At 44.1% G+C, this 27,991-nt stretch overlaps 1 protein-coding gene across 3 annotated transcripts in view; it reads left to right on the top strand.

The window, feature by feature from the left end:
• HEATR5B (HEAT repeat containing 5B) overlaps positions 1-27,991 on the top strand; it is a 139,137-nt gene that overhangs the window by 41,227 nt on the left and 69,919 nt on the right. For all 3 annotated transcript variants that reach the window (XM_077486447.1, XM_077486445.1, XM_077486446.1), the window contains exons 8-19: positions 3,019-3,268; positions 3,422-3,577; positions 3,682-3,932; positions 10,942-11,053; positions 12,101-12,253; positions 12,591-12,690; positions 14,666-14,775; positions 16,413-16,576; positions 16,686-16,861; positions 19,693-19,798; positions 27,406-27,596; positions 27,803-27,962. In XM_077486447.1, coding sequence (XP_077342573.1) covers positions 3,019-3,268; positions 3,422-3,577; positions 3,682-3,932; positions 10,942-11,053; positions 12,101-12,253; positions 12,591-12,690; positions 14,666-14,775; positions 16,413-16,576; positions 16,686-16,861; positions 19,693-19,798; positions 27,406-27,596; positions 27,803-27,962 — 1,929 coding nt within the window. The remainder of the gene's footprint in view (positions 1-3,018; positions 3,269-3,421; positions 3,578-3,681; positions 3,933-10,941; positions 11,054-12,100; positions 12,254-12,590; positions 12,691-14,665; positions 14,776-16,412; positions 16,577-16,685; positions 16,862-19,692; positions 19,799-27,405; positions 27,597-27,802; positions 27,963-27,991) is intronic.

Genomic DNA, 27,991 nt, shown 5'->3' with positions numbered 1-27,991 from the left:
TCTCCTAAACCTGTACGGTTTAGGAGATATTCCCCTCGCAATGCGCCGCTGACTGCAGCGGCGCATGTGCACAGGGGATTCTCGGCTGAAAGTCCGGCAGAAGCCGGACCCTGCCGGAAAGAAATCTCCCGTGCGCATGTGCGGGAGTGACGGGAGACAAGAAGAGAATTAGGAGAAGAGGAGAATTAGGAGAAGAGGTTATATAGGGAGTGAACTTCCTGTATTGGATGCCGGTGTACAAGGTTATAAGGTTCCTATATAGATAATAACTATGGCTCTGTGTCCCGTGATGTACTCCAAGATAAGGATTTTACAGGTAAGCTGTTAAAAAAAAAATCAAATTTTTCATGGTAAATAGGGACTTTGCAACTAATTGCAATTCATCTGATCACTCTTAAAAACATTCTGGAGTATATGCAAATTTACATCATATAAACTTAGGCAGCAGACTTTGTGAAAATGTATATTTGTGTCATTCTCAAAACTCTTGTCCACGGCTCTACACATGTAAATCAAGTTTGTATTTGTATCCTGTTCAACAGGGTCCTTGGTCCCTCTAGTGGACAGTCTGAACACTGTTCAGGAGTCTATACTTGGTTAATGTATGGCTATAAAACATTATATGTGTTTTATCTATATGTATTACCTACACTTTGTGTCCTTTTGTAGCCATATTGAAAGGGGAATGCTGAGCCCCTGAAATTCTTTGGTTCCCCAGTGTTTTTTTTTTTTCTTGTTATGGGGACTGAAACGCATCTGACTGGATGCTGTCTCTGTTTGACCAAACTAGGCAGGAATCGTCTGAAATATGAGCCATGTTTGTCAGGCCTAAAGGCCAGTTCACACCACATACAGTCCAGTGCATTTTTTGTCTGCATCAAAACTGCATGGACAGTAGATTATAAGGTCTCCACTGGCATATTTCACAACAGTGCAGTCAGTACCAGGGCGGGCCAGGAAAAAAAAGTGGAAAATGCTGCATTTTTCCAACACTGGAACATGATAAAATCCATAGACAAACACCCCGGAATGCATCAAAAACACACTGGACCCCCCCCCCCCTAAAAAAACAGGAAAAAAAAGGAAGAAACAAGGCATCTAGAAACGCATAAAAAAAAATACATCAGAACACATCAAAAACACGTATGCAGAATCGCATCTGAGGCAGATCTGGAGTGCATTTTTGTGGTGTGAACCAACCCTTAGGCTCATGTCACAGTATGAAAACTGCTTTTTCAAATATCTTTGTGACCATATAATCTTTGAATAATGGAAGGTGCTATTGATTAGTCCTCTGGCAATTCTTCTAAACTAAAAATACATTTTTAAAGCTGTCAGTATTAGGACATTTAAAGCTGAGCTGCAGACAAGTAGCTGAACACCAGTAAAATACAGATAGGTGGCAGTGATGGCGATGGGAAGTTTAAAAAAAAAAAAAAGATACATTTCACTGATATTTCGCCTTTATTATTAATTTTCATTTACAAGATGATGATGAATTGGAATTAATCTGAATTAAGGCTAAACAGAGAAGTGATTTCCTATATTTAAAATTGTGGTACCTAAAATGTGTGGCCTGTATTTGAAAAGGGAACAAAGTCTTTACCAAGTAATTATAGACCTGTTAGTTTAACTTCTATAGTAGGGAAGATACTGGAGAGATTAATAAGACCACATAGATGAGTTCTTGCAGGAAAAAATATTTTAAGCAACAGACAGCATGGGTTTACGAAAGACAGAAGTTGTCAAACAAATCTGATTTCTTTTTATGAAGAGGTTATAAGTGGTGTACCTCAAGGTTAAGTGTTGGGACCCTTACGTTTTAATATCTTTATAAATTATATAGAGTCTGGGATTAAAAGTACTATTTCAGTCTTTGCAGATGACACCAAGCTATGCAGTGGAATAACGTCCTTCAATTTACAAGCCGACCTAAATGCACTGTTTAATTGGGCGACCATGTGGCAGATGAGGTTTAATGTTGATAAATGTAAAGTTATGCACTTGGGGGCTAAGAATATGCATGCATCATACCTACTAGGGGGAGTACAACTGGGGGAATCCGTAGTGGAGAAGGATCTGGGGCTTTTGGTAGATCATAAGCTTAATAATAACATGCCATGCCAAGCTGCGGTTTCCAAAGCGAGCAAAGTCCTTTCCTGTATTAAGAGAGGTATGTACTCCAGAGAGAGAGAGGGAGAGAAAGAGAGAGAAAGATGATTTAGCCCCTGTACAAATCATTAGTAAGACCTCATCTAAGGTATGCAGTTCAGTTTTGGGAACCAGTTCTCAAAAAGTATATCGGGGAACTGGAGACATGTGCAGAGAAGGGCAACCAAACTGATCAGAGGCATGGAGGAGCTCAGCTATGAGGAATGATTAGAGAAACTGAATTTATTCTCTCGACTGGAGGAGATTAAGGGGGGGATATGATCAACATGCACAAATATCTGTGTGTATGTATGTATATATATATATATATATATATATATATATATATATATATATATATATATATATATATATATATATAATATATAAAAACAACAAAGGGACACTTTCTCCAAATACTTTACCGAATCTTCAAGTCATCCGGTTATCATATAAATCAGCAGCTACCGTATACAGTTGTGTGCATCCCTGCTCTTCCTCTGGCTGTTTGGCTATGTGTAAAATACTACAATGACTCTCCCTCTTTTGAACACCAACACAAATGGGTGTTATCACACAGGTGTATCCCGTGCTTTCAAAATTGATCCAGGGAAAATCGGATTCCCTCTCGGTGTTCAGGAAGGAATTTTTTACCCTGCTGTAGCAAATTGCATCATGCTTTGCTGGGGTTTTTCTCCTTCATCTGGATCAACTGTGGGTAAAGGATTGGATATTTGGGATTGTTTGATATAATTTTTTTTATTTTTTTTTATGGTTGAACTAGATGGATTTGTCTTTTTTCAACCTGACTAACTATGTGAGTGGTGATATTGTGATGGTAAAACATAACCTCATGTTTCATTATAGGCATATGTAGTCCTTGTCACCACTTTAGGAGGACAGTGGCTGGAGCGCAATTTTGCCACTTTTCTTTCACATGTGCTTGACCTAGTCTCGCATCCACGAGCCACCCAGACACATGTAGAGGCAGTCTATTCTCGAAGATGCGTGTCATTTATTCTACGCGCCACAGTTGGCAGTTTGCTTGGTGAAAAGGCACAAAATGCAGCAGCTAAAGAGATCTGCCAGGCAATTGGCAAACAAATGAAATCTGTTGGTAAGATGTCTGTTTTATTCTTATTTAAATTTGCCTTGTAGTGAAGTGTTTTCCCTGTAATATCAATGCAATTTTCACATATTCATTTAAGAAAAACATGCTCTTGCTTTTTTCATCTATTTTTTTTTTTTCAATCGTTTTTTCATTTTACAGAAGCCGTTGTAAATGATGCAAATAACGAGAATAAAGTTGGTGCTGCTGATGTATCTGCTAGTCAGCATGTAATGGTGTGTGCTCTGCAAGAGTTGGGCAGTCTGGTGCAAAGCTTAAACTCCACTGCATCTCCTCTCATACAGGAGCCCTCAATAGGTAACCGCATAGTCTCCAAGTATACCCATGTATATTTTATATTCTGCAGCTATATTTACATCCCATGTTGTGTGGTGTGTGTTTGTTTTTTGTTTGACCTATAGGTTTACAGGATACGGTGACTTCTGTTCTCCTTCACCCCAGTATGGCAGCCAGGCTTGCTTCTGCATGGTGTTTACGCTGTGTTGCAGTAGCTCTACCTTTTCAGTTGACCCCACTTCTTGACCGATGTGCAGAGAGGCTCAACAACCTAAAGAATTCCCCAGAAGCTGTCAGTGGCTACAGCTTTGCAATGGCGGCCCTTCTTGGAGGTGTGCACCAGTGTCCCTTGGGTATCCCTCACTCCAAAGGAAAGGTAAGAAGCAAAGGATATGTGTACAAATATCTGTGGTAGTGTATTTGTTACCATTCATCCTTTCATATCCCACATTGGCAAAGAATTCTTTCTTTATCATACATCATGAGACACAGAGCCTTAAGTAATTAATAGGTTATAGGCCACCTTCAGGTGATGGACACTGGTTATACCCAATCCTGGAAGTTCACTCCCTATATAACCCCCCCCCCTCCTTCCAGGAGCACATCAGTTTTTTCACCAGTATCTAAGGTGTTGGTCACAAGTGAAGATGTGCTCTGAGGAGCTCCATATCCGAAGTATGAGGTTTTGCCTGCGACGCCTCTCTTTGTAGGGCTGGACCCCAGGAACCCAGGGCTTTGGTCTTGCTACATTACCTAGCTTTCCTGGTGGGGTGCTTTACAGGTCCAAGGGAGTTGGAGCCCCAATATTTAGGGACCTGGTCCTTGAAGGTTTGCTAAACGCAGCCCGCCGTGATGGGTCAAGGATGGACTGTCTGTTAATTCAGAAAATCCTGCGGCGGGGATAAGGTAACTTGGGTATTAAAAACACCTGTGTGTTCTTCCATTAGGGAAAACATGTTGTCATGCCTTAACTCTCCACTAGAGGGAGTCTATGCATATACCTTACTCTGTTGTCTTCACTGTAAAGCTCAGTCTGTGTGTGGTCGCAGCAGCGTGTGCATGGAGTTTTTTTTTTTTTTTTTTTTAATCAAGGTAAAAGAAATCTGAAAATGTTTTCTTTCTCCCCCTGAAGGGACCAGAGGGTTAGGGGGACATCAGCCCCCATACGTTACCCCACCAGAGATCCCTCTGGTACTGCTAATTTTATTACTCTTGGGAACATTTTTAAATGTAAAAAGGGGTGGAATTTTTCTCGGAGGGGGCGGGGCCTAAACAAGGTGCCATGAATGTCCACGAGGACGTACGGCAGGCTAAAACAAATAAAGCTACAGCTATGACCGTCTCTCCTCGGCTGATGAGGAGGAAACAAGCAGCCTGCAACACAGGGACACAGGAGCTGTGAGACACGTGAGGGTTGCAAACTGGCATTCCTGATACAGGAAAGACGCCTTTCTTTATCATACATCATGGGACACAGAGCCCTAAGTAATTACTTAATGGGTTATCGGCCACCTTCAGGTGTTGACACTGGTAAACCCCATCAAAGGAAATTTACTCCCCTATATGACCCCACCTCCTTCCAGGAGCACATTAGTTTTTTTGCCAGTGTCTAAGGTGTTGGTCACAAGTGAAGAAGTGCTCTGAGGAGCTCCAGGAGGCATCCATGCTGGATGTAAATTCCTCCATAAAAAGAAGCCAGATCCATCCAGAAGTGCCACTGAGGCCTAAGATGGATGGTACCTGGGACCTCGTATCCGAAGCACAAGGTTTTGCCTGTAATGCCTCTTTGTACGGCTGGATCCCAGGAACCCAGGGCTTAGGTCTTGTTACATTACCTCAAGCTTCCTAATGGGGTGCTTGTACATGGCCCAAGGCAGTTGGACCCCCGTTTTTATGGACCCAGGCCTTGCATTTTCCTGTTAATTCAGCAAAATCCTGCGGTGAGGACAAGGTAAGGGAAGACAATTTAGATATTAAAAACATCTATGCATTTTCTTTCATTTAAGGAAAAAATGTTGTCATGCCTTAAAATCTCCACTGGATGGTGTCTATGCACATGCCTTACTGTTGTCTCACTGTTTGCTCGGTTCTGGCTGCATAGCGTGTGGAAGGAGATTTTGCAACAAATCTGCAAAAAATTTATTTTTACTTCCCCTGATGGGACCAGAGGGTAAGGGGGACAGAGGGTAAGGGGGACAGGGGGAGGGGGCTGGGCGCAATGCAGGTGCCGTGAAACATCCACGAAGATGCACGGCAGGCTAATAACAGATAAATACAGCTGCGTCAGTCTCTCCTCTGCTGATGAGGAGGAAACAAGCTGCCTGCACACAGGGACACATGAGCTGTGGGACACGTATGGGTTTCAAAACTGGCATTCCTGATACAGGAAGGACACTTTTTCCATCACTAGGCTGGACTTTATAGCCGCTTTGAAAGTCATGAATATTTTCAGCGATTTAGTGCAATGTGTATAGCGTCTCTGTTTTTGTACTTAGGACTATGCCTGCCAAAAAAAGACACAACAAAAGCCAAAAAAAGTAAAGGTTCCCAGGCATTGTGATTTCCAGCTGTATTTCCATGCTGTCATCTTTGCCTGAATTAACAACTATGGCAACTCGGGGTGAGTCTTTGTAGCAAATTGATGGTGCAGCTGCCTCTCAGCACCTGTATACGTGACTAAAGATGCCCTTTCCTCCTCCCTTCAGGGTCTGGAAAAAAGATTATCGGCTTTAATGGCATCCTCCATTCAAATGGATAGGAAGCGTACTAGGTCCCCCTTCCTCGCTTCAGCTTTGCAAGGGGAACAGAGGGCACACGATGAGGTTTTACCCTCAATTGATCAGGAAGAGAAACAGGCCGATGATTCTTCTGCAGAGGAAACAACGGTAGATGGACCTTTTTCAGCTTCTCAATCTGAAAAATTGCTGATGCAATCTCCACTTTCCACTTTCTTGCTGCCTCTAACAGAGTCTCATGAAAACTTGGATTCTTCCTTGGGTTCTTTAAAACCTTCCAATCTTTTGCATGCGTTTCCTGCACATGCATTACTTGAACAGCCTATTTTTGAGGTTTTCAATTCTCTATCCTCTGGAGGAGAAATTCTCCAAAAGATGGAAAGAACCAGCAATTGACGCTGCAATTTCCAATGTGAATAACTTGTCCTGAAGACAATGCACAGATGCTTAAAAATCCAACAGATAAGAAGTTGGAATCCCTGCTAAAATCTGCTTTTACCATAGCAGGTGCCGTCACTCAGCCCACAGTCACCACGATAGGCACCTGCCAATCCCTAAAGGACCAATTTAAACGGGCCCTTAGAGAGCTTCCTACACAACAAGCTCAGAATTTGACTGAACTACCTAAGGCATTATGTTTTTCCATAGATGCAATTAAAGACTCTATTCACCAGGCATCCTGTCCTTACGCTTATGCTTGTACATATGCACAGAATCCTGTGGTTGAAAAATTGGTCAGCTGAAACACCATGTAAAAACCTCCTAACTGGGTTCCCCTTTCATGGGGAGCGACTGTTTGTAGAAGACTTGGATAAATATATCAAGTTAAAAGAAAATTTTAACTTACTTCACTTAAACAGGCTTTCCCCTGCGCCAGGGGCTTCCGTCTCTAAGCAGTGGTGACGGCCTCAGCCATCAGACTCTAGAGGAAAACCTCAGGGTCAGACCCAGGCTCAAAAGAAGCCCTGGGGTAGGAAATATGCAAAACAGAATCCTAAAGCCTCATCATGAAGAGGCAACCCCCCTCATCAAGGTGGGGGAGAAGACTTCTGAATTTCCTTTTTGCAGACTTTCGGGACTTTCCACTGTCTTGTTTCCTGAGATCAAGTGTTCCCAAAGATCCAGAGAAAAAAAAAATCTGTTTCAGGCACTAGACCGATTAATATCTCAAGGGGTGACCGTACAGATCCCCACAAAAGAGCAAGGTCTGGGGTTTTATTCAAATCAAAACCAAAACCAAATGGAGATGTCAGACCCATTTTAGATCTAAGAAAGCTAAATCTATTCCTGAAGATCCGTTCCGTTCACATGGAGACAATCAGGTCGGTAGTTTCTATCCTTCTAGGAAGAGAACTTCTGCCGTCAACCGACATCAGGAATGTGTGTCTGCATGCCAATATATTTCCTGCTCATCAAAAGTTTCTGCAGTTTGCGTTAGAACAGCAGAATTTTCAATTTGTAGCCCTGCCCTTCGGGATAGCTACAGCACCTCAGGTGTTCACCAAAGTGCTGGCCCCACTTCTAGCCGGGTTAAGGGCACAGGGCATAACAGTCAAAGTGTACCTAGACGATCTATTAATTATAGATCAATCGGTGACTCGTTTTGAAGAAAAGCAATACGCACTACAACTACCTATCTGAAAAGTTTGGGTTTGATTCTCAACCTAGATAAATCTTCCTTAATACCGCTAAAAAGGCTGGAGTACTTGGGTTTGATCATAGACACAGCCCAGGAAAGGGTGTTCTTGCCTCAAGCAAAAAAATCAGATCCATAAGAGAGCTGGTGTGGAGGGTCTGGTCAAATGGCAAGCCCTCCATTTGCCTCTGCATGAGGTTGCTAGGAACCATGGTAGCTTCATTGGAAGCAGTTCCCTATGCCCATTTCCATTCAAGACTGTTGCAAAACAGTATCCTGTCTGCTTGGAACAAAACAATTCACACTTTAGACTTACCAATGTGGCTGTCCCCAAGAGTGGCCCAAAGACTTACTTGGTGGCCATTAACCCAGAGTCTGCTGAAAGGAAAGTGGTAACGATGGATGCCAGCCTTTCAGGCTGGGGAGCAGTACTAGAAAAGACAACTGCCCAAGGACAGTGGTCAAGAATCTTGCCCATCAATATCCTAGAGATTTGGGGAGTATGTCTGGCTCTAAAGGCCTGGACTTTCAGGTTACGGGATTGCCCTGTCAGAATTCAATCCGACAATGCCGCAGCTGTGGCCTATATCAATGAGCAAGGGGGCACCAAAAGTTTCTCAGCACAAAGAGGTGAACTATATTCTAACTTGGGCAGAAAGGCATGTTCCATGCCTTTCTGCAATCTTCATTCCCGGAGTAGAGAATTGGCAGGCGGACTACTTAAGTCGCCAGCAGTTATTCCCAGGGTAATGGTCTCTTCACCCCGACATATTTCGGGCTGTTTGCCAAAAATGGGAGAATCTGGACATGGATCTTTTAGCATTCAGGTTTAACATTAAGTTGGTCAACTTTGTGGCCAGAACAAGGGATCCATTGGAATGCCCAACGGATGCGTTACTGACCCAATGGGATCAGTTCTCACTGATCTATGCATTCCACCCATTCAGTTGCTGCCTCAGCTTCTTTGCAGGATCAAGCTGGAAAGAAAGCCGATAATTCTGGTGGCACCAGCATGGCCCAGAAGGTCATGGTACACAGAAATCGCTGAGATGGCCATGGAAGGCCCATGGTCCCTCCCACTACGGACAGATCTGTTCTCTCAGGGACCAATATTCCATCCTTCCCTGTGGTCTAAATTTAACGGCTTGGCTATTGAAACCCACATTCTAAAGAAACATGGGCTTTCGGGGGCAGTTATCTCTACCCTGATTAATGCTAGGAGGCCAGCTTCCAGAACTATAATATTATAGAGACTGGAAGGCTTATGTTTCCTGGTGTGAATCCAAGGGTTGGCACCCTCGAAGATAAATCATAGGCAGAATTCTTGCTTTTCTACAATTAGGGGTAGAAATGCAATTGGCCTTAAGTACTGTTATAGACCAAGTCTCAGCTTTATCGGTCTTATTTCAAAGACCACTTGCTACTCATTCTTTAGTCTCCGTGGCTTTATTCAAGCGTAATGTGGCTTAATCCGCCCGTCAAACCTCCCTTGAACCCTTGGGACTTGAAATTCGTTTTGTCTGTGTTACAAAGACAACCATTTGAACCAATACAACTGATTCCCCTAGTCCTGACAAGAAAGTTGGTATTTTTTGTTGCTATATCCTCAGCAAGGAGGGTTTCAGAATTGGCTACTCTTTCTTGTAAAGAGCCATATTTGATTTTTCATGAGGACATGAATGGTGTTAGGCCCTCGTCCAGGTTTTTTTGCCAAAAGTCATTTCAGGTTTTCACCTGAACCAAGATATTGTCCTGCCATAGCTTTTTCCAAAACCATGTTCCAGGGAAGAAAGATCACTACATTGCCTTGATGTGTTGAGAGCAGTGAAAATCTATTTAAAAGCAACTACTCAGATTTGTAAGACTGATGTCTTATTTATTCTGCTGGAGTGTCCTAAGAAAGGACGAGCAGTGTCAAAATCCACTGTCACTAAGTGGATTCGGCAAGTGATAATTCAAATGTATGATTTAAGTGGTAAGATTCCCCCTTTTCAAGTTAAGGTGCACTTTACCAGGGCGTTTAGTGCTACTTGGGCAGTGCGTCATCAGGCCTCTGGCTCAGATCTGTAAAGCTGCAACTTGGTCTTCAGTGCATACATTCACAAAACTTTATCAGCTGAATGTAAGGGGGTATGGGGATATCGCCTTTGGGCGCAGTGTGCTGCAGGCAGCAGCATAAGTCCTCAAGTCTGGGGGTACCCTCCGGGTTGTGTCTCCCTCCCCTCAAGTAGTATTGCTATGAGACGTTCTATTAAGTAATTACTTATGGCTCTGTGTCCCATGATGTACAATAAAGAAAATAGGAGTTTTATAACGGCTTACCTGTAAAATCATTTTTTTGGAGTGCATCATGGGACACACAGGTCCCTCCCCTCTTTTTGGGGATTTAAGTATATTGCTTTGCAATGATGTGCTCCTGGAAGGAGGAGGGTTTATATAGGGGTGAACTTCATGGATTGGGTATAACCAGTGTCCATCACCTGAAGGTGGCCTGTAACCCATTAAGTAATTACTTAAGGCCCTGTGTCCCATGATGTACTCCAAGAAAAGGATTTTACAGGTAAGTTATAAAAAAAATTCTATTTTTTTTTTAATTTGACTGCTGGCTGTAAGTTCTGTAACCTTAATTTAATATTCTTAGTACTACGTTTTAGTCACCACTTGGGATGGAGCTTCTGACAAGCACAAACAATGGCAAGGGGAATTGCCCTTTGCATTCCTCTTCTCATTGGTTGTCTTTGGAAAGTTTTCACAGCTAAGACAAGCTGTGGCTATAAATTAAGCGTCTCCTTTAAAGCTGTTGTGAGATCGGTCATGGAAGTCAGGGGTGGGGCAGGCCAGTACTGATAACTAAGGTTGGAAAGCTCTTAGAAACATGGGACAAATAACTATATGTACTTTGTTCCATTGGGTGAGCTGTAAAAAAATTCTAATGATATACATTCATTAAATTATAACTACCTGTATATAGCATCTTGATTGAAATCTTGACTTTTTTCCTTTTTCTTTGACAGATGGTTGTCAGTATAGCTGAGGACTTACTACGCACAGCGTCCCAAAACAGCAGACTGTCCCTGCAGCGAACTCAGGCTGGCTGGCTACTGCTTGGAGCTCTAATGACATTAGGTATCGGATCATTCACAATAAATGGGTCTTTTGGCAAACCAATGTATGCCTTTTTATTTGCATCTTCCTTGCTTGCATGTTTAAAGCATTTAACACCAAAAAATAAAAAATATTGATCCTGTTTCTTTAAAGCATTTTATACAGCACAGAACTTGTGCTGTGTAATTTGGCCCCCTGTAACACCTGTAATACCGGGTTGATCCTGCCGGTTTCTGCCCTCCCCTATGTAAACTGACCACGGTTGTATCATGGCTGCTGAGCCCTGACACAGTGGTCAGTTTACCTGCCTCTGTCATCCACAGCCTGCTATCTGCAGCTCTCCTCTCTGCTTCTCCCCCCTCCCCTCTCTGCCTGGTTGTGAGCCGCCCCATCCTTCCCCTTCTCTCACCGTTCCGAGCAGCTCGCACATTACTGCTCCCAATCGCTGCCAGCCCCTCTGCTAGGATTATATGATATATGCCATTTTCTAAAGTTCTTCTTATAAATGCAGTTTTTCCTATCCCCGATCAGCGGTCATGTGGCCGCTTGACGCAGTCTTTCTCCACTGTATGTATTCCGGAGGGAGGAGCTGAGCTCTCCCTTTGATGTCTGCCGGGTGGTCACCTGACCGCCCAGCGCTGTCTTCCTCCCATGTTTGTATTGCAGAGGGAGGTCATGTGACCGCCCGGCAGACGTCAGAGGTTGAGCTCAGCCCCTCCTTCTGGAATACATACAGCGGAGAAAGACAGCCCTGGGCGGTCACGTGACCGATGATCGGGGATAAAAAAAAGCGGTATTTATAAGAACAATCTTAAAAAATGGCATATAGTATATACATCATATAATCCTAGCACAGGGTCTGGCAGTGGCTGTGTGCACTGCCTTAACAACCACTTTAAGTGGTATTGCTGCTAACAACTGACTCATTTTACAAGGTTATGCCAAATGAATCTGCTTCTTGCTTCCTAAAATTTGCAATAATCATTTGTCTGTTTTATGTTAGAAATGATTAAAGCACATATGACTTTGCCAGCCAATTCACTTATGTGATGCACTGCTAACAAACAGGTCCCTCGGTTGTGCGCTATCATCTTCCTAAGATGCTTCTGCTGTGGAGAAATGTATTTCCACGTTCCCTGAAGGAGCTGGAGGCTGAAAAAGCGAAAGGAGATGCTTTTACTTGGCAGGTGACTCTGGAAGGACGCGCTGGAGCACTTTGTGGTAAGAATCTATTATAAAACGGTTATAACATATTTTCTAGTTTTATCTTTTATTTAAACTACCTTAGCTTCAGTTTGTTTAGTAGCTCTGTATCATGAAATATATTTTCATACTTTTTTTTATGTGTATTGTTAACGGGGAGTTTGTCATACTTTGTTTAACCAGCATTGTATGATAAATACATTAAAATAATTCTTGAAGCTGTTTTTGTAGGAGCAGGTTTATTCTTTTGCAGCATTTATTAAATTTGATTCAGTCAGCACTGTTGAAATATTTTTTTCAATCCAAAGTTTGTTCATTTTGTCTGCCTGACATTATTTTAATTACCCCTCTCCAGCTATGCGAAGCTTTGTGGCTCATTGTCCTGAACTGCTGACAGAGGATGTGATTAGGAAACTGATGACACCCATTGAATGTGCTATGACTATGATGTCTCAGTAAGTAGTATTTCATTCTGCATTGTGTTTTCTATGATTCATAATGTAAGCTTCAGCCACCTGAGTCTTAAAGGGCAACCCAACTCAAAATAAAATATGATTATTTTCTATTTTGGGTGGAGTGGAGCAGAGCTTGATCAGTACTGCGCTTTCTGTGTTGTCTTTGGTCCTGGAAAGGTCTAGCCTCTGTCCACACTGTGGTGACAAGCCTGTAGCTGAGGCCAGTCATGCCCATGCCCCTGACACAGAAAGAAAGACAAGTTTCTTTCCCATTTTCTGTGAACCAGAAATTGAAAGCTCAACCCCAGACCTTTTTATTTAGTTTTGGATAGAGCAGGTAAGGTTTGTATTGCTGTGTCTCTGTTGGGGAGATTTCTACTCGCCTTTTGTACTCCAATCGAAATGGAAGGAAAAATTTTTTTTTATGAAAGTAATGAAAGTTTAGAACAGGGGTGCCCAACCAGTGGCCCGGGGGCCACATGTGGCCTGTGGAGCCCTCTGATGTGGCCCGTGACCTCCTGCTCTTGGATGGCTGGTTGGCAAGCCCAGATCACGGGTTACCAACCCGGCATCCCAGAGCAGCAGTGTTGTGAATGAAGCCGATGGTAGAGGAAGCCTGCAGTTGCGTGGCAGAGCCACATAAGACGATGCTTCCTGTATAGCGCCACCTCCTGTCACAGGCGGAGTGATACCAAATGCACTCTGCCTGGAACAGCAAAACCTGGCGATACCCAAATTGAAGAATGTTATTAAAGGTATGTTTAATTCTATAATTACAGTGTATATATGGGTATATCTGCTCTTCAGTGGTTAACGGGCTGCTTTCAAACTGCACTGAGCCATAGACCTCTGATATTACCTAATGGGTTTAGTGCGCTTTCAGAAAGTGCACAACACCTGCAGGATATAATAGAATTCTATGGCAAAGTGCAGCTAACCCACAGGAAAGCCAGAGGTGCACTGCTCTGGGTAGACCACAGCACATCAGTGTGAAAGCAGCCTTAGGCCCCTTTCCCATGATCGGTCTAACCCAATCAGACCTTCTGTTCACCTCTAATGACGCGTACACACGGGCGGGCTGTATGGCGTACTTAGTCCGTCTAAACACATTTCAGCGGACAGTCCGCTCGTGTGTGGGCTTCAGCGGACTTTTTCAGCGTGCAGTCTGGCGTACTAAGTATTTCGGATTTTTCGAAATTCTGTCCGTCGTACTTTGGTTTCAGCGGACAATCCGCTCGTCAGTAGGCTAGTTTGACGGACTAAGAATGGCGCATGCTCAGAAAGGATTTACACGGCGGAAGGGTGCTTTGCTGTGTATTGGACTTCCTATTTCTAGTTCCGTCGTACGTGCTGTACACGTCATCGCGCAAGCTTTCGACGGACTGTTTGTGCATCCGTGTGTGGTCAAGTCCGTTCAGTCGATAGTATGACGGACTAAGTACGCCATACAGTCCGCCCGTGTGTACGCGGCATAAGTAGCCGCAAATGTAAACAGGCTTGTGTCTGTTTACACCTGCATACCTTTAATCCGATCCGCTAAAAGAAAAAAAAAAAACAGAAGGGGATCTGTCCCCTTCCATCTGGGAGGATCAGAGGGCCCATAGAGTAGAGTGGGCCATGTCCGTGTCCGCTCTGCATATGCAGTTGACTGGTTACTAAGTCGCTTAAGTGGCCCTTACTCTTCAAAAGGTTGGGCACCCCTGGCTTAGAACTTTTGTTTTTACTGCCTTACTGTAAAAGGGAAAATCGCTACCCGATTTCTTGTGTTGGTGACAGAAAATCTCCCCAATGTAGTTCTAGACAGAAATTTGAACTCTACCCAAACATGGGGGAAAAAAGGGGTCTGGAGTCATACTGGAACCATGGCTTATTCAACCACAAATAGAGGAATGCTTATTTGTGTACTTTTTTGGACAGTGATTTATTTGGTTTGTTTTTTACCTTTCTACTTTTTTTTTTATTATTTTGCTTCCAGCATCCTTTCTGTAATTAAGGCTCATGGTGCACACTTAAAGGCAAGTGCTGCGATGGTCCGTCTCAGGCTTTATGATATACTGGCTTTGTTGCCTCCAAAGACCTATGAAGGTAAATGTATACCAACACTTTATAGATAATCATTTTTTTTTTTTTTCTCTGAACAGACCTTTTTGACTTTAGGCTATGTTTCCACTATTGCGTTCCCAAAGTCACGCAATTTTGCCGCAATTTTTTTGCCTCGTGTATTGCCTGTGTATTCTTGAGGTCTATGGACCTAAAGTTGCATCAAAGTGGGACCAAAGTAGTGCAGGGACTACTTTGAAGTCGCACAGATATGAACGGTACTCATTTTTCAGTCCAAAATCGCATGAAAAGTCGCACTAGTGGAAACCTGGTATAAGGCTGATTGATCAGCAAAACCTTGGGCCCTAAAGAAAGCATTCTACCTGTTTTTATGGTTCCTGAGCACTGGGATGCATGTTTATTTCCATCTCGACAGCTTTGGTATGAGGGAGGCCTAACCTGTCATGGATGCCCTGATCTATTGCTTTTACAAGGCTACAATAATTAAGCACCAATCTTTCCACCGACAGCAGTGGGACATAATTTCTTTTACTGATGACAATAGCGGGGCACAATTTTTCTCCATTGGCACCAGTGATGGACCATACTTCCTTCCACTAGTATAAATGTTGGAACACTAATCCACCCACTGACATCAAAGATGGAGCACTATTCCTCCTACGAATACCCACAATGCGGCACTATTTCTGCTACGAATACCAACAATGGGGCACTATTCCTGCAACGGACACCAGTGATGGAGCACTATTCCTGCAACTGGCACCAGTGATGGAGCACTATTCCTGGCACTGACACCACTGATGGGGCAACGTTCCTGGCACTGACACCACTGATGGGGCAACGTTCCTGGCACTGACACCACTGATGGGGCAACGTTCCTGGCACTGACACCACTGATGGGGCAACGTTCCTGGCACTGACACCACTAATGGGGCACCGTTCCTGGCACTGACACCAGTGATGGGGCACCGTTCCTGGCACTGACACCAGTGATGGGGCACCGTTCCTGGCACTGACACCAGTGATGGGGCACCGTTCCTGGCACTGACACCAGTGATGGGGCACCGTTCCTGGCACTGACACCAGTGATGGGGCACCGTTCCTGGCACTGACACCAGTGATGGGGCACCGTTCCTGGCACTGACACCAGTGATGGGGCACCGTTCCTGGCACTGACACCAGTGATGGGGCACCGTTCCTGGCACTGACACCAGTGATGGGGCACCGTTCCTGGCACTGACACCAGTGATGGGGCACTATACCTCCTACTATTGCCAATGATGGGGCACTATTCCTTCCACTGGTACCAACAATTGGGAACTATTCCCCCTCCATCTGACCACAGGCAAAATTTAATTTTGTTGCTCCCACTTACCACCAAAATCGAGACATGTTCTACTCCCACTTGCCCTCCTAAAGTTTGAAGGACCGTAAACTGGCCCTTTATTTAAAAAGTTTGGAGGCCCCTGTTGTAGAGGAAGGTGATTTGCAGCCCTAGACTTGCAAAGAGTTCAGTGAAGTCTGGACTTCACTCATTCTGAGAGTGCAAAAGCTTGGTAAGGGTCAGGTCTGGACTTCACTCAGCCATTGTATTTTAGTGCAAGTTGATATAAACTTGTTTTGTTTTCCTGTGAATGATTCATGTTCATCTTTTTATAAAGGTAACTTCAGTGTGCTTCTCCGTGAGTTGGTTGCTGAATTCACCCTAACTGACAACTCTTCTAACACGACTACTTCGCTACTTCGTTCTCTGTGTCACTATGATGACAGTGTTTTGCTTGGCTCTTGGCTGCAAGAGACAGACCACAAATCCATTGAGGATCAGGCAAGGCTGTTAATATTAGTAGTACTTTTCTACAGTTCTGTGATCTATCTTTAGTAGCAAATACAATATCTGAAACAATTGTTTAACTTGAGCTTTAAATGCTGTTTAGCTGCAACCCAACAGTGCCTCTGGAAGTGGAGCTCTGGAGCATGACCCATCGTCCATCTACTTGCGCATACCAGCTGGTGAAGCTGTGCCTGGTCCTCTTCCTCTGGGGGTTTCAGTCATTGATGCCTCGGTGGCTCTCTTTGGAGTGGTGTTTCCTCATGTGTCATTTAAACACCGGTCAGTGCTACTTTTCACTGTTTGATAAATTACATGATAAGTAAGAGCTGTTTTAAGTTTAAAATATATGTCAGTGCAAACAATACATTCATTACATCTGTAAAACGCAAAAACATTTTGCCTGGATGGTCTGTTTAAAAATGCTTCAGGAACAGAAAAATGTTGATCCTGTCAGAAATTCCGTGAGCTCCTACCTTTCTGTAGTGAACTGACTATACTGCCTCTGCTGCACTGAAATCTCAAACAGTGTGGTGACCCTTGCTTGAGTTCTTCCCTGCTGGACTAGGGAAAACCTCCCTCTCTAAACTGTAAGAAAATGGGGTGTTCTGTATTCCAGCAAGGGCTGGCAACACTACTTGGAGTTTTAGCACTATAGCCAAAAACTGCTTTTATTACTCCATGTGAGCTCATGTGAAAGATAGACTGCGTTCTGTAGGCCAGCAGGCTAGACTTCTAAACAGAAAGTTAGGAGATCACTGAAAGCAGTGGGCACTGGGCAGCTCAATATTTTTCTATACCTGTATTGTTTTTATGAAGGGATAATGCATGGGTAATGTACAGTATCGATCATTTCATGTGAGAGCGCTGAAGAAATTACAGTTTGCTACAATGTAAAGTAGTGAGTGTAGTACAGCTTGTATAAAAGTGTAAATTTGCTATCCCCTCAAAATAACTCCACACACAGCCATTAATGTCTAAATCGCTGGCAACAAAAGTGAGTATACCCCTAAGTGAAAATGTCCACATTGGTAAAAATTATCCCCCCTCCCCAGTGTTATGTAACTCATTAGTGTTACAAGGTTTCAGATGTGAATGGGGAGCAGGTGTGTTAAATTTGGAAGTTCAACATGGCACCTCATGGCAAAGAACTCTGAGGATCTGAAAAAAAGAATTGTTGCTCTACATAAAGATGGCTTAGGCTATAAGAAGATTGCCAACCCTGAAACTGAGCTGCAGCATGGTGGATAAGACCATACAGCGGTTTCTGCAGAAGTTGAAGGGGTGGGGGGGGGGGGGTCAGCCTATCAGTGCTCAGACCATACACTGCACGCTGCATCAAATTGGTCTGCTTGGCTGTTCCCCTAGAAGGAAGCCTCTTCTAAAGATGATGCACAAGAAAGCCCGACAACAGTTTTCTGAAGACAAGCAGACTAAGGACATGGATTACTGGAACCACCTTGGTCTGATGAGACCAAGATGGACTTATTTGGTTCAGATGGCATCAAGCATGTGAGGCGGCAACCAGGTGAGGTGTACAAAGACAAGTGTGTGTGTTCCCTACAGTCAAGCATGGTGGTGGGAGTGTCATGGTCTGGGGCTACATGAGTGCTGTCGGCACTGGGAACCTACAGTTGATTGAGGGAACCATGAATGCCAGCATGTACTGGGACATACTAAAGCAGAGCATGATTCCCTCCCTTTGGGTCGCAGGGCAGTATTCCAAAATAACCACCCCAAACACACCTCCAAGATGAGCACTGCCTTGCTAGAGAAGCTGAGGGTATAGGTGATGGACTGGCCAAGCATGTCTCCAGACCTAAACCCTTTTGAGCATCTGGGGGCATCTTCAAATGGAAGGTGGAGGAGTGCATGGTCTCTAACATCCACCAGCTGTGTGATGTCTTCATGAAGGAATGGAAGAGGACTCCAGTGGCAACCTGTGAAGCTCTGGTGAACTCCATGCCCAAGAGGGTTAAGGCGGTGCTGGAAAATAATGGTGGCCAAAAAAAATATTTACACTTTGGGCCCAATTTAGACATTTTCACTTAGGGGTGTACTCAGTTGTGTTGTAGGCATTAATGGCTGTGTTGCGTTATTTTGAGGGGATAGCAGATTTACACTGTTATACAAGCTGTACACCCACTACTTTATGTTGTAGCAAAGTGTCATTTCTTCAGTGTTGTCACATGAAAAGAAAAGGGGTGTACTCACTTTTGTGAGATACTATATATATCCAGCTAAGAGCACTACTTGGAATTTTAGCACTATAGCCAGAAACTGCTTTAATTACTACTAGTGATATCATGTGGAGCATAGATTGCGTTTTGTTGGCCATCAGACTAGACTTCTAGACAGGAAGTTAAGAGACCACTGAAGGCACTGTCAGTATTTTTCTATACCTACATCATTTTTGAAGGCATAAAACATGGGTAATGTATATATCCAGCTGAGTGCTACTTGGACGTTTAGTACTGTAGCCAGAAACTTTTTTTTTTTTTTTTTTTTTTTTTTTTACTCCCTGTGACATCATTAGAGGCTTGTAAACTTCTTGTAGTGGCAGTTACCATCCAGAATACATTCTCAGCAGTGTTTTACAAGAAAATAAATCACAGCAGAGTGGGAAAGAGAAGAGTGTGGGAAATAGACAGAGTTAGGAGCACACTGAAGGTGGGGGGCACAGGGCACATCAACCAGTATATTATTCCGTACACAGCATCTTTAGATGGATAACGTGGGGAAATGTATTTGTCTAGCTTTAAATTAAATAAATCATTTGACAGCTACATATGGAATGGAGGGTCTATTTGAACTCAATTATGCCACCTAAATGTCTTGCACAACATTTAAATTTTATTGCATGACTGGTGACTCTTATTTTAGCAACCACCTGATGTGTGTATTAAACCTGTGACTGAGATTTATTTCTTATTCGTATGTGGATATTGGGTTTTGCATTTAATTTGATGTTTTGCAGCTGCAGCATTTTATAAGCCCTATAAATGCTGCTGACATAAGTATTAAACAGGTCCTTGTAAGTATGAAGATAAAGTGTGGCTTTTCTGAAGCACGAGTCTCATTATAACTGGATATTTGGCTTTTTTCTCCTCTAGATTACAAATGTTGGATCATTTTGCTGAGTGTGTAAAACAGGCTAAAGGAGTTCGCCAACAGTCTGTGCAGCTCAATATTTTCACAGCTGTGCTTAGTGCACTCAAGGTACATATACTACAATATGAAAATGCAGAGTAATTGCCAGTCCTGTGGGAATAGCAGTTTTACTTTATTTTACCGCCTTTGCCAATGCATTCATGTCAAGTGTAAATTTGCCATAAAACTTCTGAAAATTGCATAGTGCTCATGGTATCGGAAAATGCCATAGTTATGGCACAAAATGTTACATTTTAGGCTGTATTGTAAAGTTTATAAAGCCTTCAGTGAAAAATATTTTTCTTCAGTAGTATTATGAATTGAGCAGGCAAAAGATGTGTTATTTTGTAGTATGTACAAATGCAAATGTCAGGATTTTAAGATTCTAGTATCCTAACAAGACTTTGATCACAGCACAAAAAGCATTCACTGCTTATGGATTAAAAAAAATAAAAATTGAATTGAAAGATGTATAATGCCCTGTACACACGACCGGTTTTACCGACGGAATTCTGCTGAAACTGTCTTGAGTACACACGATCACACCAAAGTCCGACCGTCAAGAACATGGTGACGTACAACACGTATGATAGGACTAGAAAATAAGTTCAATAGCCAGCAGCCAATAGCTTCTGTCTCGTACTTCAGACCATGCATTGTTTTTGGTCCGTCGGAACAGCATACAGACAAGCCGGTTTTCCCTATAGGAATTGTTTCCGTTGGAAATATTTAGAACATGTTCTATTTCTAGGTCCGTCAGAATTTTTGATGTAAAAAGTCCGATGGGGCATACACACGATCGGAATATATGATGAAAAGCTCCCGTCTGACTTTTTCTGTCAGACATTCCGCTCGTGTGTACGCAGCATAAGGCTCCTCCCCAGCATGTCAAAGCCAGTCAACTCTAAACCAGGAACAAAAAAGTTACATCCCATGAATAAAAACTCCTCTTCCTAAATCTGCCAGTCAGTGATCCAATGGTGTTAGCACTGTTCATCCCAGTTATCTTCAAGTGGTTATAAAGCAGGGGTCTCAAACTTGCGGCCCTCCAGCTGTTGCAAAACTACAAATCCCATGAGGCATTGCAAGACTGACAGATCCAAGCATGACTCCCACAGGCAGAGGCATGATGGGTCTTGTAGTTTTGCAACAGCTGGAGGGTTGCCAGTTTGAGACCCCTGTTATGAAGGCAGAAGGTTTTTTATCTTAATGCATTAAGATAAAAAGCCTTGTGTGCAGCAGCCCCCCACCCCCCAACTCTTATCTGAACCCCCTCTCGATCCAGGGATGTTTACGAATGCCTCATCATCTGGGACTCTCCTTCCTAAATGGCTGAGACACAGCTGCGATGCCATTGGCTTCAACTGCTGTCAATCAAGCTCGGTCAATGAGAAGAGAGGGGGGGGGGGGTCAAGCTGTGGCTCCGTGTCTGAATGAATACATGGAGCTGCGGCTCGGCTCGTGTGTCCCTATAGCAAGCTGCTTGCTGTGGGGGCACTCAACAGAAGGGAGTGGCTAGGAGTTCCATCCATGGACCGGAGAAAAGGAGGATCTGGGCTGCCCTGTGCAAAACCACTGCACAGAGCAGGTAAGTATGATATGTTTGTTATTTTAATAGAGAAAAAAAAAAGAGACTTTACATTTACTTTAAAGCAAGGGTAGGCAACCTTCGAGAGATGGAGATCTATTTGAAATACACAAATAAAGTCAAAGATCACCCCCCCCCCCCCCCCCCCCCCCCCCAAAGAAAAAGACAGTAAGCACAACTTTTTTTATGTTCAGAATGCATCGACCAGGAGTGCATTGCCCTCAGAATGCAGGGACCAGGAATGCATTAGGCTTTAACTGCAGGGTTTGTGGGGGGTGATGTGAAGGGTGTTAGAGTTCACTTCTATGGAGGTTATCCTGCCCATTACAATGTACTCTGTCCCCTTCACATCACCCCCCCCCCCTTTTCCCCTATAGCAGTAACTTAGAAGGCGGGGGGTCAGTGGCGCAGGATCTTGTTCGCGGTCCACCTGTCACCTGCAGGCAGTCTATAGGTGGACCACGATCGATGGGCTGCCTACCCCGCTTTAAAGGTAACTAACTCAATTTTCGTGAGGAAAAAAATATAGCATATACAATTGCTACACAAGCCATTCTGTTGTGCTGTGTTATTAAAAATGACTTTTTCCTTTTTTAAATTGTCATTTTCTTTAGTCAATGCAATATGGCTTCTGGAGGCATTCCGTACACAGCTGGTGTACAAAATGCCTTCAGAAATGTAATTACCTGCATGTGTGAAGAACTCTGCACTAACATACAAGTCAGGATTTTAGCACCCTCTGCAACAGAAATGTCATTTTTGCTGAGATACTTTGCGGAGCAGTAATGTGTGTGTTAGACCACTTTTCACACTGGAACGTTTTTCAGGCGATATAGTGTTAAAAATAGCGCTTGCAAACCGCCCCAAAACAGCTGCTCCGTGTACTCCTGTGTGAAAGCCCGAGGGCTTTCCCACTGGAGCGGTGCGCTGGCAGGGCGTCAGAAAAAGTCCTGCCAGCAGCTTCTTAGGCGTGGGGAATTCACCTCTCCTCCATGGCTGCTCCCCATTGAAATCAGTGGGGCAGCGATACCGCTGGCAAAACACCGCTCCAGTGGCATTTTGCGGGCAGATTTAAGCCCTTTTCGGCTGCTAGCGTGGGGTTAAACCCCCCTGCTAGCAGTCAAATAGTGCCGTTTAAAAAAATGGCGGTAAAACGGCGCTAAAAATAGCGCCGCTTTAACGCTGATGCCCAAGGCAGCTCGGTGTGAAAGGGGGGGTCTTACAGCTCGTCTTTTTTCTTGATTGTTTTTTGCGCAATTATGCTGGTTACGCATTGGTCAGGCCATTCACCTGTGCATGACAAATGCACCAAGGAACCTTCAGAACCTTTTCGAGGATAAAGAATCACATGGTTTTTCAGCGTGCATTTTGCCAAGATTTTTGTGCATTTTGTCACAAGACAAATGCAGCAAAAGCACATTGTGTTTTGTTCGCCATTAAAGCGGGATTTCACCCTAAAGTGGAACCTCCGCTGATCGGATCCCTCCCCCCCTCCGGTGTCACAATTGACACCTTTCAGGGGGGAGGGGGGTGGAGATACCTGTCAAAGACAGGTATTTTCACCCACTTCCGGGCATAGACTCCCGTGGGAGTCTACGCCATTTCCTGCCCTGCCGCGCTGTCTGCTGGGACACACACAGGTCCCAGTGACAGCGCGGAGATTTCCTATTGCGCGGCTCGCGCATGCGCAGTAGGGAACCGGGAAGTGAAGCCGATTCGCTTCACTTCCTGATTCCCTCACCTAGAATGGTGACTGCAGCAGCCGAGAGCCGAGCGATCCATCGGCCTCGGCTGCCGGCATCGCTGGAACCCGGGACAGGTGAGTGTCCATTTATTAAAAGTCAGCAGCTGTAGTATTTATAGCTGCTGGCTTTTAATATTTTTTTTTTTTGGTGGAATCCCTCTTTAAGAAATTCTGCCCACATTTTCAAAACAGCCATGTACGTTGAACACCCACAGGGGATTGTTTTTTTTTCTTTTACATTACAGAAGTGGACTTGCGTTTAAAGGTGATCTCCAGGTTTCGTTTAACTTTAAATAGTTTTTTTGGCCCAAGCTGCTCCAAACAAACTATTTACTTCACTAATAGCTGCAGTGGCTGGGAGTGCTATATAAACTGTATCTGTATGTTAGACTACAAAGCCTGAAGCTTTGTATTCTATGAAAGGCTACAAGGCTTCCTCTGATTAGCTGAGGCAGGATTTGTGACTTCCTTAACCTGTCTTTTCCCCTCAGCCAATCAGAGGAAGTTGGTTTATATTTAGAGGAAGGCTCTGCTATTAAAAGAAGAAAAAATAAATATATTTATATATAATATATATTTGCGCGCATCTCAAAAAAATTCTCAAAAAAATCCAAGTCCATATACAGTATTGTATGCACTTAATACTTGGTCAGGGCTCCTTTTGAATGAATTACTGCATCAATGTGGCATGGCATGGAGGCAATCAGCCTGTAGTACTGCTGAGGTGTTATGGAAGCCCAGCTTGCTTTAACCACTTGCCGACCGCCGCACGACGATATACGTCGGCAGAATGGCACGGGCAGGCATAAGGGCGTATATATAAGTCCCTGCCTTCCCGCGGGTGGGGGGCCCGATCGGGCCCCCCCCCGGTGCCTGCGTTCGTTCGGGAGCGATCCCGGACGAGGGGACGGCCATTCATTCATGGCCACCCCCTCGCGATCGCTCCCGACGAATGAAAATCCTCCGTGACATCACTTCCTCTCCTGTAATGTAAACACAGGAGAGGAAGTGATGTATTCTCTCCTCCGTGTCGGTATTTTTCGTTCCGGCACCGAGGAGAGAGCATCGGTGAGTTGCACCAACACACCACACATACAGTAGAACATGCCAGGCACACTCACACCCCCCCTTTACCCCCCGATTACCCCCCCAATTACCCCTGCCCCCCCCAGTCACAGTGACACCAATTGCATTTTTTTTTTTTTGCATTGGTGTCATTTGTGACTGTAATAACTGTTAGGGCAGTTAGGGTTAGCCCCCTTTAGTTCTAATGTACCCCCCTAACCCCCCCAATAAAGGTTTAACCCCGTGATCACCCCCCGTCGCCAGTGTCACTAAGGCTGGGTTCACATTGCAGCGGTTTATGAGAACGGATGTGATTCGCACCGCACTGCAGTGCAAATCACATCCGATCTCTGTGCGATTCGAGTTCAGCCATACAGATAGTATGGCTGAATTCGCATCGCACCCGCCGCAAATTCGCACGGGACCCTTTTTTTGGTCCGCAGCAGAATCGGATCGCATGGGTGTTCACACCATGCGATCCGAGTTTGCAGATCGCACTGCGATATGCGAACTGATCTGGGGGTGTCATTAACATTTCACTGACACTCCCAGCAGTTCGCATAGGGCAGTGTGAACTGCCGCCGGGAGGCATGCGATGCGGGAACCCGCCGCGGATTCGTGGCGTTCCCGCATCGCTCCAGTGTGAACCCAGCCTAATAAGCGGTCATTTTTCTGATCGCTGTATTAGTGTCACAGGTGACGCTAGTTAGGCAGGTAGGTATTTAGGTTCGCCGCAACTTTTTATAGCGCCAGGGGCCCCCATATACTACCGCATAAAGCCCCCTGATTGCCCCCTAGTTAACCCTTTCACCAGTGATCACCATATAACTGTTACAGGTGACGCTGGTTGGTTAGTTATTTTTTTATAGTTTCAGGGCACCCGCCATTTATTACCTAATAAAGGTTTAACCCCTTGATCACCCGGCGGGTGTCATTTGTGACTGTAATAACTGTTAGGGCAGTTAGGGTTAGCCCCCTTTAGTTCTAAGGTACCCCCCTAACCCCCCCAATAAAGGTTTAACCCCGTGATCACCCCCGTCGCCAGTGTCACTAAGGCTGGGTTCACATTGCAGCGGTTTGAGAACGGATGTGATTCGCACCGCACTGCAGTGCAAATCACATCCGATCTCTGTGCGATTCGAGTTCAGCCATACAGATAGTATGGCTGAATTCGTGACGCACCCGCCGCAAACTCGCACGGGACCCTTTTTTTGGTCCGCAGCAGAATCGGATCGCATGGGTGTTCACACCATGCGATCCGAGTTTGCAGATCGCACTGCGATATGCGAACTGATCTGGGGGTGTCATTAACATTTCACTGACACTCCCAGCAGTTCGCATAGGGCAGTGTGAACTGCCGCCGGGAGGCATGCGATGCGGGAACCCGCCGCGGATTCGTGGCGTTCCTGCATCGCTCCAGTGTGAACCCAGCCTAATAAGCGATCATTTTTCTGATCGCTGTATTAGTGTCACAGGTGACGCTAGTTAGGCAGGTAGGTATTTAGGTTCGCCGCAGCTTTTTATAGCGCCAGGGACCCCCATATACTACCGCATAAAGCCTCCTTTGCCCCCTAGTTAACCCTTTCACCAGTGATCACCATATAACGGTTACAGGTGACGCTGGTTGGTTAGTTATTTTTTTATAGTTTCAGGGCACCCGCCATTTATTACCTAGTCTCACTAGTGTACCCCTAAATTTAGGGGTGTCTACTTTCCAAAATGGGGTCATTTGGGGGGGGGTTTGTGCCATCTTGGCATTTTATGGCCTTCAAAACTGTAACGCCCTTAAAAAGCCTGAAGGCGGTGCTTGGTTTTCGGGGCCCCGTATGCGGCTAGGCTCCCAAAAAGTCCCACATATGTGGTATCCCCGTACTCAGGAGAAGCAGCAGAATTTATTTTGGGGTGTCATTTCACATATGCCCATGGCATGCGTGAGCAATATATCATTTAGTGACAACTTTGTGAAAAAAATAAATAAAATAAAAAAGTTTGTAATTTTCCCGCAACTTGGGGCAAAATATAAAATATTCCATGGACTCAACATGCCTCTCAGCAAATAGCTTGGGGTGTCTACTTTCTAAAATGGGGTCATTTGTGGGGGTTTTGTGCCATCTTGGCATTTTATGGCCTTCAAAACTGTAATAGGTAGTGAGGAGTGAAGTCAAATATTTACTCCCTTAGAAAACCTGAAGGCGGTTCTTGGCTTTCGGGGCCCCGTACACGGCTAGGCTGCCAAAAAATCCCACACATGTGGTATCCCCGTACTCAGGAGAAGCAGCAGAATTTATTTTGGCGTGTCATTTCACATACGCCCATAGCATGTGTGAGCAATATATCATTTAGTGACAACTTTGTGAAAAAAAAAATAATAATTTTTTTTTTGTCATTATTCAATCGCTTGAGGCAAAAAAATAAAATATTCAATGGGCTCAACATGCCACTTATCAATTTCCTTAGGGGGTCTACTTTCCAAAATGGGGTCATTTGGGGGGGTTTTGTACTGCCCTGCCATTTTAGCACCTCAAGAAATGAGATAGGCAGTCGTAAACTAAAAGCTGCGTAAATTCCAGAAAACGTACCTTAGTTTGTAGATGTGACAACTTTTGCGCAAACCAATAAATATACAGTTATTGACTTTTTTTTTACCAAAGACATGTGGCTGAATACATTTTGGCCTAAATGTATGACTAAAATTGAGTTTATTGGATTTTTCTAATAACAAAAAGTAGAAAATATCATTTTTTTTCAAAATTTGCGGTCTTTTTCCATTTATATCGCAAAAAATAAAAATCGCAGAGGCAATCAAATACCATCAAAAGAAAGCTCTATTTGTGGGAAGAAAAGGACGCAAATTTTGTTTGGGTACAACATTGTATGACCGCGCAATTACCAGTTAAAGCAGCGCAGTGCCAAATTGTAAAAAGACCTCTGGTCATTTACCAGCAAAATGGTCCGGTCTGAAAGTGGTTAAAGGCGGCCTTCAGCTCATCTGCATTGTTGGGTCTGGTGTCTCTCATCTTCCTCTTGATAATACCCCACAGATTCTCTATTGGGTTTAGGTCAGGCGAGTTTGCTAGCCAATCAAGCTTAGTGATACCATGATCATTAAACCAGGTATTGATACTTTTGTCAGTGTGGGCAGGTGCCAAGTCCTGCTGGAAAATGAAATCAGCATCTCCATAAAGCTGGTCAGCAGAGGGAAGTATGAAGTGCTTTAGAATATATAAATATATAATAATTTCAGCAGAAGCATTTATACTTGTATTCCCTGTTATCCAGGGTCTTGCAGAAAACAAGAGCTCTCTAGGTCCTGAAGAGGTTAGAAAATCTGCATTGACATTGGTCATGGGTGCCCTGGACAATCCTAACCCTATCCTGAGATGTGCTGCTGGAGAGGCCTTGGGCAGAATGGCTCAAGTGGTTGGAGAAGCATCATTCATTGCTAGGATGGCACAGTACAGTTTTGACAAGTGAGTTTGCATGGAAAAATCTAAAATGCATGCTTTTCAATACTGTGGTCTATTGCCTTAGACTCTTTTATAATATTATGGAAGAAAGCTTATGCTTAAATTTTGTTTAAAAATTGAACCCCTATTGTTTAAACCTTGCTGCTTAGGTTACTGATAAAAGTGTTTTGATATCGTTTTTGTTTTTTTGTCACGTTAAAAACTTCTAGATTGAAGTCTGCAAGGGATGTAGTATCTAGAACAGGCCATTCACTTGCACTTGGATGTCTACATCGTTATGTTGGAGGAATTGGGTCAGGACAGCACCTTAAGACGAGTGTCAGTATTCTCTTGGCTTTGGCACAGGATGGCACTTCACCTGAAGTTCAGGTAAGGAAACCTTTAAAGCAGTTAAAAAA

Source organism: Lithobates pipiens, unplaced genomic scaffold (genome assembly GCF_037356315.1).
Source record: "Lithobates pipiens isolate NorthernLeopardFrog02 unplaced genomic scaffold, aLitPip1_a1.2 Scaffold_18, whole genome shotgun sequence".
In the NCBI taxonomy this organism is placed as follows: domain Eukaryota; kingdom Metazoa; phylum Chordata; class Amphibia; order Anura; family Ranidae; genus Lithobates; species Lithobates pipiens.
The sequence above is the reverse complement of the archived record's forward strand: the minus strand, read 5'-3'. Positions and strand labels throughout refer to the sequence as shown.